Below are 15,380 nucleotides of genomic sequence, written 5' to 3'. Positions count from 1 at the left end.
GGCTTTAGAAGTTTAAAGTAGGAAGTGATAAACCAGTAGCACTGTTTGGAAGATTGGTTTAGGGCACTGTGTGACTGGAAGAGGTAGAAGCTACAGGTTGACTAGTTAGGATGACTGTAGGTTGTGTCCACATGCAAAGCAAATAGTTCCTGAACTTGGGCCTGAAATAGAATGAAAAAGTGACAGATTTGAGAAACTCAAGGAAGGAATCTTGACATTTGGCATATAGTGTACAAAGGTATAGGAGGGACTGAAAGAACAGCATGAAGTTTCAGGTCAGTGCGAAGCTTTGGCAATGATATTGCTTTAATTTTGGCAGAAACAGAGCTAAAGTAGTTGGAAAAGATCCCAGGTTGGGTCACACTGAATTTGAAATAATCATAGAACTTCTCTGAAGCTCAGAGAAGTGTTAGTTTAATAAGGTGTAATTAGGAATTCAATGCAAAGTGAGACAGTTGAATATTGTGAGGAAATAGAACTGAAGATTAAGGAAAGAAAGCCTAAAACCTACATTATGGTGGCCTGAGGCACCAGAAAGAAGATCTGGAAGTTGACGGTAGAAGAAGCAGGATAGTGTAATTTCATTGATAACAATTTAAGGATGGAGAAAATTTTCAAGGAATGGGCAGTTAAATATTACAGAGACGCCAGTTAATATGAAAAACTGAAAAATGGTATATATCCTGTTGAATTTTAGGAGTATATGCAAAACTTGTCCATTAATTATTGCTAGTTTTTTTTTATTTGACAGTTTATGTCATAATTGGTGACCTTTGAGAAATATTTCTAGCATTAAATGTTTCTAGCATTAAAATTTAATTAGATTGTTCCTTGAGACAAGTTGGCTTTGAATAATTTCTAGAGCATTCTTTCAGAGGCTTTTATAGAGCTCCCTGATTTTTACCTGTGATAAGCCACTTTCAGTTTGTAAGTGTATTGGTATTAACTGCATATGTGGGTAGGGGTGTATGCATATGTATTTAGGTAGAAAGGAGCTGCGGTTTAGCTGTTTGATATGTCTTCCTTCCCTCGGGGAATGCCAGAAAATGCCTGAGAAGGGAACTTTCGCATTAACCAACTGTGAGATCTCCTGATTGGAGGAAGACCATTGCTTTCAATTCTAAACCTAGCTGAAACCTGATGTTTAGGCATTAATTAGACATTTCTTCTAAATCTTGGTTTAATAGGGTTGTAGGAAATATTTGTTGTAAGAAGTTAAGAAGAATGTAGAAGATATATAGGCATGTAAAAAAATGAAATAGAAATTACTGTCACCTCAGAGGGAGAATAGATTTGGTATATTTTTTGTTGTTGTTGTTTGGCATGGGCAGGATCCAGGAATCAAACCCAGGTCTCTGGCATGGCAGGCAGGAATTCTGCCACTGAGCCACTGTAGCCTGCCTGATTTGGTGTAAATTTTTAATGGTGTGTATGTGTGGCAGGAGGAGATCAGTTTGGGGGGGGGGGGGGTGTCATGTGGTACGTTTTGGTATCCTCACTAAATAGAGCAATGCCTTTATTAAATATATTCTACATCTTTTTAATGGCTATGGTATTCTACTGTATATTCTGTTAAGCCCACATAGTTGAATATTCAACTTATTCTTAAAGTTTTTGCAAGTATAAACATTGCTAAAATGAATTTAATTGAATACAAATCTTAGTTCTTATCCGTGATTAAATCTGCAAATTGCTGAGTTACAATATTTAGGTTTTTGGTGCATGTTGCAAAACAGCTCTCCAGAGTGATTGCACACATTTTTATTTTCAGCAGTGACAGCAATGATGAAAATATCTTCTGTATTTTCTTTATTTACACAAGTTTGGGGACTCGTAATTCCTCACCAGGACTCTTAACAGGTTTTTCCTCTAGATACCATGTGTTAATCAAATTAATCGTCCGAAAGTGGCCTCTAATCATGGCATGATTTCCCTTTACTTTTCAGAACAAGTTTATACTATCTATCCTGGACTTTTAAAAGCCATTCCATGGCCTTGTCCTAACCTTTATAATTCTATTACTCCCTCCTTCTATCCGAATTCAAGAACTTATTCCTGAAGTATGCCCTGTTATTTGTCTTAACTCGTTTTTCTCACTATCTAGAATGTCCTTTCTTCCCATTTCATTTTGCTCAAATCTTAAAAGGCACAGTCCTTCCGACAGTGTTCACTAATCCTCCCAGGTGGAGGTGATCTGGTGTTCCTAACAGCTCCCATTCTCTTCTGCCTTCTATTACAGATATATGTCTTGGTTCTTTCTCTAGCCCTTAAATTCCTTGAAGACAGAAACAGTGGTAGCTTCACCTCTGGTTCTCCTTATAGATTAAGCTTGTCAATAAACCAAAGCCGCTGAGAGCTCTGACGTTCAGTCAAGCCCACTCCTGGCTTTGAACCCCATGTGTACATTTTTGGAAAAATGTGAAATATTTCCTCAAGTGGGAAAAATTAGAAAAGCTATCTCCTATCTTCTCCTTTCTTATAGGAGAAATTAAGTAAGTTAAGCAACTTTTTTTAAATTCAAAAGTGTTAGATTTTATCTCAAGATAAGACATCTTAGTCAGTTGTTCCAACTTAATCATTTTACAGATAAGGAAACCAAGACTATTAAAGAGATAAAATTATTTGTTCAAGACCCCGCAGCTATAGATATCCCCTTTTTAGTTTATGGTGCATTGAAGTGGCTGGAGGGAAGTACCTGAACTGCAGAGCTGTGTTCCAATAGCCTTGTTTCTTGAAGGTGATTGTGTATAATGATACAGCTTTTACAGTGTGACTATGTGATTGTGAAAACCTTGTGTCTTGGTGCTCCTTTTGACTAGGGTATGGACAGATGAGTAAAAAATATGGATAAAAAATCAACAAAAGTTTAAATTGGGTAGAGGGAAATACTAGTGGTCAATGAGAGGGAGAGGGTGAGGGGTATGGTAAGTATGAGTTTTTTCAACTTCTTTTTCTGGAGTGATGCAAATGTTCAAAAAATGATCATGGCAATGAATATACAACTATTTAATGATATTGCGAGCCATTGATTATGTACCATATGTGGAATGTTTGTATGTTGAGAATGTTTGCATGTTTGTATGTTGTTTTATTAATAAAAATTAGTAATAAGGAAGACCACACAGCTGATGGCATGGGGCCTTTGTTTTATTTTAAAATTTATATTTCCACTTGAACAACTGAAGATCAGAAGAAATATAAAAGCTAAAACTACCCATGTTTTCATTTTTTGTTCATGCATATTCTAACCACAGCAGTGGTATATATTTTTGTATGATCCTCACTCCCCATGGAAGAAGTCTGTTACAGTATCCATGAATGAAAGTATTGTCAACGGTTAAGTCTAATGAGAACTCCCTGGCTAAGATTATACTTAATTTCTCTTTGTCTTTAAGGATAGATTATATGCTTGGAATAGGAAAAATAAACAGTGAGTAGAATTCTTATTCTGTTCTTTCGATATCCCCTGGATTCCCTTTTTATTTATTCATTTTATCCCATCTCTTGCTAGAATTTGGGCTAAAAGATGTTGGTTGTTTAACAAAGGATCATTAAATGGTTTAGGTATAAATGCTTCTGCATTCTTCCGACCATGTTCTGAGACCAAATTTTCAGTTTGTTTCTCTCCTTCATCATGGAAAACGTTGACGACTTATATTCATGGGTATATGCATATATATATTTAATCTACTTTAATGACTTTCAGTTTTAGAGGAAACTATAAACATTTATTGAAAGGCATAATAGAATTGAATATAGAAAGAGAAAGGCCATTGTCTATGGAGAAGATTCAGCATTGTAAAAAAGTTAATCCCAAATCTTTTTTTTTAATTATAAACAACGAATAGACATACCAACATTCTTGACATACGAACATTCTTGATATGGTTACAATCAGTAGCTCACAGTATCATCACATAGTTGTGTATTCATCACTATGATCATTTTTTTGAACATTTGCATCTCTCCAGCAAAAGAAAGAAAAAAGAAGAAACTCATACATGCCCCACCCCTTACCACTCCCTTTCATTGATCACTAGTATTTCAATCTGCTCAATTTAACATTTCTTCCCCCGTTATATATTTATTTTTTTATCCATATGTTTTATTCATCTGGCCATACCATAGATAAAAGGAGCGCCAGACACAGGTTTTCACAGTCACACAGTCACATTGCAAAAGCTATATCATTATGCAATCATCTTCAAGAAACATGGCTACTGGAACACAGTTCTCCAGTTTCAGGCACTTCCTTCTAGCCACTCTAGTACAGCTTAAACTAAAAAGGGAATATCTGTATAATGTGTAAGAATAACCTCCAGGATAACCTCTCGACTCTGAAATCTCTCAGCCACTGACACTTTGTTTTGTCTTATTTTCTCTCTTCCCCCTTTCAGTCAAGAAGGTTTTCTCAGTCCCTTGATGCTGAGTCCCAGCTCATTCTAGGATTTCTATCCCACGTTGCCAGGGAGGTTTAAAACGAATAGTTACCTGCTTATTAAATATTATCAGAAATAATATTACAATTGAAGATTGTTAAGGTTTGTGCAGGTAGGGAGAATCACCGGCTTGGAATATGGATAAACAAAATGCTTAGAAGATACTTATTTAGTTTGTGTTGGAGAAAATGTAATTTACTGTATGGACTTTTCCATACAGAAGTAAAATTTTTCATATGGTTTAGAGAAATTGGAAACAGAAAATTAGAATTATTTTCTGCTCTTTTTTTTTCTTCTAATAAAGCTGGAAAGAGTATCAGATTAAAGGAGGTATTGAAAACTTAATGAACTAATGAAGTACATTGATGAATTTAGTTAACTTATATGAGCCATGTGTGGTAATTTTGGGGCCCTCACTCTCCTCTCAGAGAAATTTGAGTCTCTTTAGAAGGCAACAAACAACCATAGGTGGTTTTTACTGCAATACATTGTTGAAACATTTTCTGCTTAAAGATACTTAGTATAAAAGACTACTATAAAACGTTTGAATAAAAATTCATAGCAAATAATGGAGGGAAAAAGATTTAAGACTTAATCTTGAAAGAGAAAACCAACAATTATGAAAATAGCTTTATTTTTGTTTATTCTTCACGATATTTAGGTTGCAGTCACAGCTATGCATGTGTTCTTAGAATGAACAGAGGATGAATCAAGTTGGGACATTTTTAGGGTATGATTTTTCTCACAAAACTGCTCAGTAGCACAAAATGGCACCATCACTTCAGTGTTGACTTTCACAGTAGATCATAAATAATGTCCCTTTACTCTCCTAGGGACTTCTGTTTAATCTTTTGAGGCCAAATATTCTGCTTTGAAGTACCTGTTGGGCTTTCAGCTTTTTTGGAGTAACTCTCTAATATCATTCTCATCGACAGTATGAAATCCTGCATCATTAGGAAGAGTTGCAATTTTGCATTGCTGTCAGTTTGTATTGTCTTATCTGGCAAGACATTTAGGTGATGGGTGAGGCTGGATGGTGCAGTTAAAAAAGGATATTGAACTTTGTAAATGATTGGTTGATTAGTGAATATTTTCTCATTTATGATAACTTGTTTTCCTGTGCAACTTTATAAATGCAAGGACTCATTTACCAGTACTAAATTTGGATAAGAGAATCCCACTGTGGTCTTCAAATATTATTGATGGCTAGAGAATTGGAACTAATTTTGAAAAAAAAAATAAGGAAACTACCTTTCAATTAGAAAGGAGTATGTGTGTGGAAACTCATCCAGTGTTGAAACAATTTTGTTTGAAATGCCATGTGTTCTCAGGAAAACTATGCCGGTTCTATCCTTGTTTTGTGCAGCATTAGTTTTTTTTTTTTTGTGAAGTGAAATTGAACATTTATTTAATTTCACACCTTTATGTTTTTAATCGTTTATTAATTATTTAATAGTTTTTATGTTTTTTGTCACCTTACCTCTTTTATCTATTTCCTTTATTCTGTGTTAATGTAGTGGTTTTAATTAATTTTAAAGTGGGGTACAATTTAGATTGCTAATAGAAAATTTGCAATTTAAACAGAACACGACTTATTCTTGAATCTTAACCTAGAATTTGTTGGTCTACATGTATACATGTAAGTTGCTTCTCTCTTTTCAGTTACTGACACTGGGGTCAAAACACTGTCATCCTCAAGTAGGATAAAAGCAAATGTTAGTATTGTTATATTCCTTTAAATATAAAATATGGTATGATGGAAAGAGGAGACTTTCATGGAAACCTGAGTTTTCCATCTTGATGATGCACAATTTATTTAATACTACTTACAAGCTTCAGTTCTCATCTATAAAATGGGGCTAATAAATACCTTAGTGGGTTTGTTATGATTAGAGATAGTGTATAGAAAGTATTCAACACAGTATCTGATCCATAATAGAGTATTACTAAATTACTCTAGAAAAGGCAATTACAGAAATTATGCGAATTTTCTGTAAAATATTTTTCCTTAGGTGTGTGGTTGAAATTGGCCAAAGCATTCTAGTATTATCAGAAGTAAGGTAGGAGAGATTTACTGATTAAAGAGAAAAGCACTTGATTTTATACATAAATCTTTTAAAAACGCCTTTAGTTACAGGAATAGGAGACAGCTAAGAGATGCTGATTTGCCAATGGCAGTATTTGGGTGAGATCTTTTGTAGCCTAAGATCTTTCCCAGGCTGAGGTATCCATCGTCAGCCTGAAGCTTGCTAACTGAAACCAAGTTAACAGTGCTTTCGGATGAAAATTGAATTCACCTTTTAAAAACCAGGGCTCTGTTAAGAATAGGGCTCTGTTAAGAATTGCGCTTTGTCCTGCTTGACCTTATCTCTTGAAGTATATCTTTGTTTAATTGCCGGGTCACCAAGCATTTCCATACATGAGATCTTCTTACAACTTCAAATAACTTCTTGGCCTAGCTATCATTATTCTAATTTTATACATGAGGAATAGACGTGAAGAGACATACTCAGGGTTATACTGATGGTAAATTGAATGAGGAAATAGGACTTAATGCTCTTCCTTTGTTTTTTGCCAAAAGAGGTAAGCTCCAGCTCTGCACAGATCTTTTACCCTTCATTTATTGGCCACATAAATGCTTAATATATGAAGGTGAAAGCTTACTATGTGGTGCTGAATGATTAACTCTGAATGCTAGTCACTTTTCCTCACACATGGGAAGAATTATGATTAAGGATTGTGGTTTCTAATCCATAACTATTTATTAGTATCACGATTAAAGTGGTAAGAAACTACTTAACTAAAATTTTAATAGCATTCTAATTTTTATATATTTGTTTATTAATTTCCTGTGTCGGGTAGGGAGAATTTTTCATTCTTTACCTGATTTTATTAAAGAGAACTTAATATTTGCTCTTGCTGCAGAAGTAGATATTTTCCTGCCTGTCACTCCTTGCCCCTCCAGTATTTTTAGGAACAGCTAGTTCAGCTTTTTTCTCCTTCTAGACAAAACACTTAAAATTGAAACCTGACTTTAGGTTACTCAAAGAAGAGCTTTAGTAAGAATTTGATTTGAAGGGAAATGTAATTGGATGCCTTTTGCATGTAAGGCCTACCAGCTGGCCCTATTTTTAGCTACGGTAGATAACAGTTTGTGATTACCAAATGTAGGCAACTCTTCTTATTCTGCAGTAGGCCAGAAGTTTTTATTTTTAAGGAAAGATTGGAGCATGCTGAGTTATTTTAAATTAAAATTTTAGTTTAATAAACATGCTATTTCTCTGTAGTGTATAAAACATGATCAGAATAAACATTTACCATATTTTTATTTTGAAAACACAAGTAGACAAGGAGTGCAGGAATAAAATCACTTTTATCCCCCCAATTTAGAAATTTGTTGAAATAGATCACCATTATTTTAGGAATCATAAGCATTTCTCAGCATTATAAGTGTGAAGGTACTGTAAAATTAATCCTACATTTTTAAGAGGTTGTTTCATGAACATTTTATTTAAGGGTAAAATTGAAGCCACAGTATGTTAACCTTTCATGATTAATACTTTATTCTGCTGTATAGAAGGAAACTTGAGAAACTATGAAAGATTAAGCTTTCCTTGTGTAAGCCTTTTATCTTAAATTTTAGTTTTTCAAGAATAAAAAGAGGTCATTAAACTCTTAGAACTGATAAAGTGATTACAGAGAAATTAAAAATTATCATTTTGGTGACCCTATAGTTGTTATTTAAAAATGTCTTTTTTTAAACTAGAAAATAAAGCTTTTAATTAAAATGTTTCTATTCCTAAGAATAATCAGCCCCTGTTCAGACAGTGTAGCAAACAATGAAGCTAGTAATGGGAATGTAAAGAAGGGATTTTGTTTGTTTGCAGGGCCTAGTAAGAGGAGAAAAGCCTGCAAAAATTAATTTTTGCTGTTTTGTAAATTGTCTGAAAACAGTGCTATTTGTCACTTAATAAATGTAGAAATCTGAAAATAGTTTGAATGTTAGGACCAAAGTATAGAAACATTTTTCAAATAAAACAATTAGAATTAGTGCATGCCTTTAAGCCTTGTAAAGTGTGCATTCATTCTAATTGGTCAGTCATCAGTAGTTGTTATAAGTTTAGTTGGTTTAGGCTTTTGTGTTCAGCTCTGATGATGTAGTAGGTAATGAGACAAACATAGTCCCCTGCCTTCTGGAGCTTAAAACCAAGCAGAGAAACAGATGTTAAAACAAGCATTTTCATTACTACTCCCCCCCCCCCCCCCCCCCCCCCCCGCCCGCAAAAAAAACCTCCTGCCCATTAGCAGTACCTCCCTATTCCCCTCTTCTCCCAGCCTCTGGCAGCCACTACTTTCTGTCTATAGATTCACCTACTTTAGATGTTTCATATTAATGGAATCATGTAATATATGGCCTTTTATATCTGGCTTCTTTCACTTAGTATAATCTTTTCAAGGTTCATTCATATTGTATGTATTATTACTTCATTCTTTTTATGGCCCAGTAATATTCCCTTGTATGGCTATGTCATACTTTTATCTATTCATAAATTTATGGACATTTAGGTTGTTTCCTGTTTTTGACTAAAATGAATAATGCTGCAATGAACATTTGTGTACAAGTTTTGTATGGACATAGGTTTTCTCTTTTTTTTTTTTTTAAGCCTTTTTAATGTAATTTTACTGAGATATTGTCACACACCATATAGCCCATCAAAATAAACAATCAGTAGTTCACAAATATCACATAATTGTATATTCATCACCATGATCATTTTGAGAACATTTACATTACTCCAGAAAAAGAAATAGAAAAAAGTAAAACCCCATACATCTATACCTTTTACTCCTCCCTCTTATTTACCACTAATATTACAGTCTACCCAATTTTAAGACTTAAAATAGAGGTAGATTAACTAAGACAGTGTGTGTATATCATATATATATAGAGAGAGAGAGAGAGAGGAAAAAATAAACATCCAGAAGTAGATCCATACAAATATGGGCAACTGACTTTTTTCCTTTTTTTTTGTTAGCAATTAGTTAGACAATCATTATCAAAGATAGGGCTACTGGATCAGAATTCAATTTCCTTCTGGCTCTTCTAAAACACTGGACACTAAAAAGAAATATCTATATGATGAGTCAGTGGTCACAGTCATTTGTTAAATCCTAATTTCTCAGTTACACCTCCTCCCTTTCGTTGGATCTTTCTCTCAGTCCTCAGGGATATCTGGGCAATGACCATTTTAACTTCATGCTGTGAAGAAATGTTGACCTTCTGGAATAGAAGAACCTGGTTGTTCTTGGAAAGACTGGTACCTCTTGGGTTTCAGAACTTAACTGGTTAGGATCAATCTGGAGGCCTTAAATTTCTGAAAAAAATAAGCTTAGTAAGAAAAACTTTTATAGAGACTTAGAGCCTGGAGCACTCCCTAGAGTTTTCAGGAATACTGTCTATTGGGGGCATGGCATTGTATGTGCATAGGTGTTCTCTTAGAAATTCTGAGGAATGGAATTGCTGGGTCATAGGGTAACCACATTTAACTTTTTGAAGAACTGCTAAACTGTTCCCACAGCGAGGCAACATTTTACATTTCACCAGCTAGGAAGAGATACCAGTCCTTGCTATATCTGTGCCAATAATTGTTATTGTCCATCTTTTTTATTATAGCCATCCTTGTGAATACAAAATAGTATCTTGTTTTGGTTTTTATTTCTCTAAGATTCATGATGTGGAGCATCTTTTTTATGTGCTTATTGGCTGATTATGTGTTTATCTTTATTCACATCCTCTGCCCATTTTAAAATTGGGTTAATTGGCTTTTTATTTACTTGTAAGGATTTTTTTAATATGTCCTGAATGCTTATCATATATTTGATTCGCAAATAATACTCTTTCCCATTCTGTGGGTTGTCTTTTCACTTTCTTGATGGTATCCTTTGAAACATCTCTAAAACATCTGTCAGGCCTAAAGTGTCAGTTTTTCAAAATTTTTTTTTTTTTTTTTTTAGCTTCTATCATGCTAGAACTACAGTGTCAGAGTTTATAATCACTTGGAAAAAAATGTAGGAATATGAATTTATTGTTACCCTAAAGTTTTAATCATGTCTGATACTTAAAAAAAAAGCTTCTAGGAAGGTTTAATTCAAATGATTGCCATGAATAAAAACATTTAAGCCTTCCTTCCCTCCCAAATTCTAGATCTAAAAAGGGGGACATGTTTTAGAATTATATTCGGCACAGATAATACAGTAGTAAAACCTTATTGATTTGGATCACTGTTTGGGAATTTGAATGCAGACTTATATGTATATTCATACTGACTGTGAATCTTAGTTTCTGAAGGGGTATGAGAAATCTTTTATCCGATGACCTAAAGATAATAAGACTGAGGTCCTGAGAAGTTGGGGACTGGTCTAAAGTCACACAGTTGCAGAGCCAGTACTAGGCTTTCAGTCTCTTGAATCCTAGCCACTAATATTTCCTTCCCCCATATTCACTTATGCAGAAACCATAGACCAATTATATACAGTTCTTACTAACCACTAAAACTGTTCAGACAGTAACAGTTTTATCAGATAATTTGGTTAGGTATTAGTTTATGTTGTACGTACCTCTCAAGTCTAACTTAAATATTATTTCATCGCTAGTTTTACAGAGTCGTTTTCAATGATGGTAAGGAATAATGAGGATATCTGTACTTATTTTGAAGGTTAATACATGTTTTTTAGCACTTTGAGAATCAGCCATTTTTATAAAGGAGCATGTGCTTCATGTAAAAATATATTTAAGGTGTATCTTACTGCTGATTCTTTTAGACTATCAGCTTTTGTTTAATCTATAATAATAAAAGCTTTTTAAAACCTTTTCCCATGGGTTTATAAAGTAATGTATTTGCAGTATAAACCAGGAGTATAGTTTATTAACTTCCAAGGTATTTCTAAGATTGAAATTTCCTTTTCTTTTTTGTTTACATACAGTTTAAACAATTACATGAGAAAGTTGATGGTGATTATGGTGGTATTAATAACAATAAGTAAACCCTGATGTTCAGTAAGAACTTAAATATGTGAAGTGCTTTATATTATTATTATCTCACTTAAGCCTAACAATATTACTATAATCATTTTATAGATGAAGAGGGGCTTAGTGGCTTTTCTGAGGTCACGTAGCTTGTAAGTTAATTAATAATAAAATGACTTTAATTATAAGGACTCTTGCTAGTAAACTTATAATCAGATCTCCGTCCTTAGATTTTTTCTAGATCGTACCTTTTCTTTAAGACCCACCTCAGTTTCTTTCTCTTTCATGAAGTCTCTCTTAATTTCCTCTGGTTTTTTTTTTTTTTTCCTTCTTCTCCCTCCTCTGTAGTCTCATGGCAGTTTTAATACTTACACTTTATTGTGACTGTTTTTAAATGTCTTTAACTTTATTGTGACTGTTTTTAAATGTCTTTAAAGTTGGACAGAACCAAAGTCCCTTTCTTCATTTTAAGACATTCTTACTTATTTTCTACAAGATTGAGTTTCTTGAACAATATCAGCCCAGTAAGTGATTGTTGGGTGTCAAAAACTATTAATATCACAGTTACCTCTTTATTCAATAGGACATTATTCGTAATGTCAGCCTGACAACATAGATTACACTATTTAAAATTCTGGTAGCCCATAGTTGTGCTGGCATGTTGGCACAATAGTAGAAACTAGTTGAATAGAACAAAAACTGATTTAAATGTTTTAGGCAGGGTTGGAACAAATTTAGGATGGAGAAGAAATGAATAAATAATTGAAATCAGAGTTTGAAAACAAAGCTGTAAATTACATATAAATGTTAAATTAATAGCATTCAAACCAAATCATATTTAAGAGAATGGACTAGATACTTACTGAATCCCACTATGTGACAGGCACTGTGGTGGGTATTTAAAATATGTTAATTAACACTCATGATATATACTAATAGGAATTAAGGACTTCATAATAATATCTGATACTTACTGTTCACCTACATAGTTTTCCCCACAGAAGAATCCCTAATGATAAAGGAAAGTTATATATACTTAAGAGGATCTGGGGTCAAGACCAAAGCTGCCCATTTCTTTGAAGTCACCTTAAAAAGTAACAGGAATTTCAAATCCTATTCAAGAGTAATAACCTCCAGATGGTCTCCAGATCTGGTTATGCACAATCCAAGAATTCTGCAGAGGGCTCTCACCTTAAAAAGTAACAGGAATTTCAAATCCTATTCAAGAGTAATAACCTCCAGATGGTCTCCAGATCTGGTTATGCACAATCCAAGAATTCTGCAGAGGGCTCTTGAATCTAACAATTGGTAGAAAACCATTTCTATAGTAAATAATTGTTATTCTAACAAGCGATTTAAGTTAGGTTTAAACTCGAGCTTATAAAGTTAGTTTTTCTTTAATATTTTAGGTTTTGCTTTTACTTTATCTAGTGACCTTTCCAATTTTGCAGGTAGAACAAATCTAAGTTTACCAAATTTTAAATGAATGATTTTCTTTTTCAATTCTCAGTTGTTGACCTCCTCTACTGGAGAGACATCAAGAAGACTGGAGTGGTGTTTGGTGCCAGCTTGTTCCTGCTGCTCTCGTTGACAGTGTTCAGCATCGTGAGTGTCACAGCCTACATTGCCCTGGCCCTGCTCTCTGTGACCGTCAGCTTCAGGGTATATAAGGGTGTGATCCAAGCCATCCAGAAGTCAGATGAAGGCCACCCATTCAGGTGAGATGCCTGGAAAACAAAGTGAAAGTACACCACATCGGCAACAGTGTAGACGGGGGTAGAATTGAGACCTGATTCTATGTGTAGAGCTGTAGGCATGTGCTTTTTTATTGCTTGAAGATAATTGCACTTTTTTTTTTTTTTTTTTTGCTAAAAACTATACCAAAAGCATCTGCTTTTTGGGATTTCCTAAAGGTCATTTCAGAGTCTCATGATGGCATAGACTTGGTTTATCTGTTCATTAACGTAACTCTACTATTTGTTAGGAATAGTTTTTCTTAAAAGTGGGTGTTATCTAATTTTACCTTAATGGAAGTTATTTCTTTTTAACAGGGTTAGGATTGGTAGGTTTACATTCTTTTCTGTTTAGTATTTATATGCTGATAGCATAAACTTTCTGATGCTAGAAATACCTTTCTAATAGCATGCTTATGTTTTCCTGTCATGCTTTCCCTTCACGCCTATTTCTTTACCATTCCTTCTCTATATAGTTTCTTCTTATTCACTAAAGCATTACTTAGGATGTGTAATCCTTTAGAGTGCTTATTTCAGTGTCTCCTAGCCTCTCAGCTGTCATTTTCTGCCCTTATTTTATAGGTATACGCTAGCATTAACTATCTAGTTAGTAACATACACCACAGCTTGGTTCCTTTGCCCTTACTTCATACTCAGCGTTTTTTTGTTTGTTTGTTTGTTTTCTTTTTACATGGGCAGGCACCGGGAAATGAATCTGGGTCTCTGGCATGGCAGGCAAGAACTCTGCCTGCTGAGCCAACATGGCCCACCCTTCAGCATATTTTTGATCACCACTTTTTGAAATTGAGATACTGTTCTATAGTATAAATTCCTAAATGTAAAATTCAGCCTTTTAAAGTTGTGCAGCCATCACCATTCTCTAACACCAGAACACATTCATCACCCCCAAAGAAACTTTGTACCCATTAGTAGTCACTCCTTTTCCAGTCCTCCCACCTCCACCCCACCCTGTAGCAATCACTAAGCTGATTGTGCCTTTAAATGAACTTTTTCTCAAACCTGTCAATTACTATCAGTTGCACCACTATCCTAGTTTTCGGTTTCCTTGTTTTAATGTTATCTGTGTTCCTTTTCATCTCATATAAAGAAAATCACTAAATTTTCTTGATTGCTACTGCTTCCTTAGTCTAGACTGGAGCCAGCTACACCAATGGGTTAAATTTGGTCTGCCAATTGCTTTTGTAAACAAAGTTTTATTGGGACACAGCCACTCTCATTTCGCTGCTTTCACACTATAAAACCAGAATTGAATCATTGTGACAGAGACCGTATGGATAACAAAGCCTAAAATATTTATACTTTGCCCTTTTACTGAAAAACTTGTCCACCTCTGGTATAATCTAATCATGTGGACTTCATTTGTTATCAAATAGGCTTTTGGTTACATCACGTGACTTCAGTTTTTACAAATACTGTTGTTAAGAACTACTTTAATCATATTATTTTTATGCATAGCAGCCCTCTGTTCATTATAGGATGAAGTCTAAATACCTTTGTCCTGTCTCTCATTTACCCCATTCAGTCTTGTGCCCATTTCCATGCTCCCTTTCCCAGCTTTCCAGAAGCTCTGATCTGTCATGCTTTTTATTTGGTTCTGTGTTTGATTCAAGACCCAGGTCTTATAAGAAGACTTTCCTAATCTAACAGTGGCTCAAAATGATCTGAGAATTCTTTTCCTGTTGCTCTGACTGTGGCTTTTAAATGTTCTTTAGTTGTTTTGTACATGGACACCATATTTCTCCAAATAGAGTGTGAGCATTTAAAAACTAATTTGGTGAGGCAAGTATCTGTTTGGACATAAGTGAGTATGTTCCTACCTAGAATAATATCCAGTTGATATTAATGGGTGAACTTAATTGATTTTTTGTTCTTTAAAATAAGAGACCCATAAATTATTTTTTTATTATTATTAAGATTGGTGATTTGTTATTTGTTTCTCTCTAGGTTTCTCTGTATATCAGTGAGGTTGCATAAGTTTGGTAGAGTGACAATAGTCTGGCCTTTTATATACATTTAATTTTCATGACAAGTGTGTGAGATAGGTGATATTACTCCATTTTACAGTGGGAAGGGAGAACAAATTTAGAATTCAGTAACTTGAAAGTGCAGCTTCAAAATGGCACAACCATATCACGCTACAAATCTTGTGTATGATTATTA

General features: G+C 34.3%; 1 protein-coding gene across 4 annotated transcripts in view; it reads left to right on the top strand.

Annotated features, from left to right (window-relative positions):
- The window catches only part of RTN4 (reticulon 4), a 59,134-nt gene that overhangs the window by 31,896 nt on the left and 11,858 nt on the right, over positions 1–15,380 (top strand). For all 4 annotated transcript variants that reach the window (XM_077134237.1, XM_077134238.1, XM_077134239.1 and 1 more), the window contains one exon: positions 12,977–13,184. In XM_077134237.1, the coding sequence (XP_076990352.1) occupies positions 12,977–13,184 (208 nt within the window). The remainder of the gene's footprint in view (positions 1–12,976; positions 13,185–15,380) is intronic.

This window comes from Tamandua tetradactyla, chromosome 17, assembly GCF_023851605.1.
Source record: "Tamandua tetradactyla isolate mTamTet1 chromosome 17, mTamTet1.pri, whole genome shotgun sequence".
In the NCBI taxonomy this organism is placed as follows: domain Eukaryota; kingdom Metazoa; phylum Chordata; class Mammalia; order Pilosa; family Myrmecophagidae; genus Tamandua; species Tamandua tetradactyla.
This window is presented reverse-complemented; position numbering and strand designations above follow the sequence as displayed.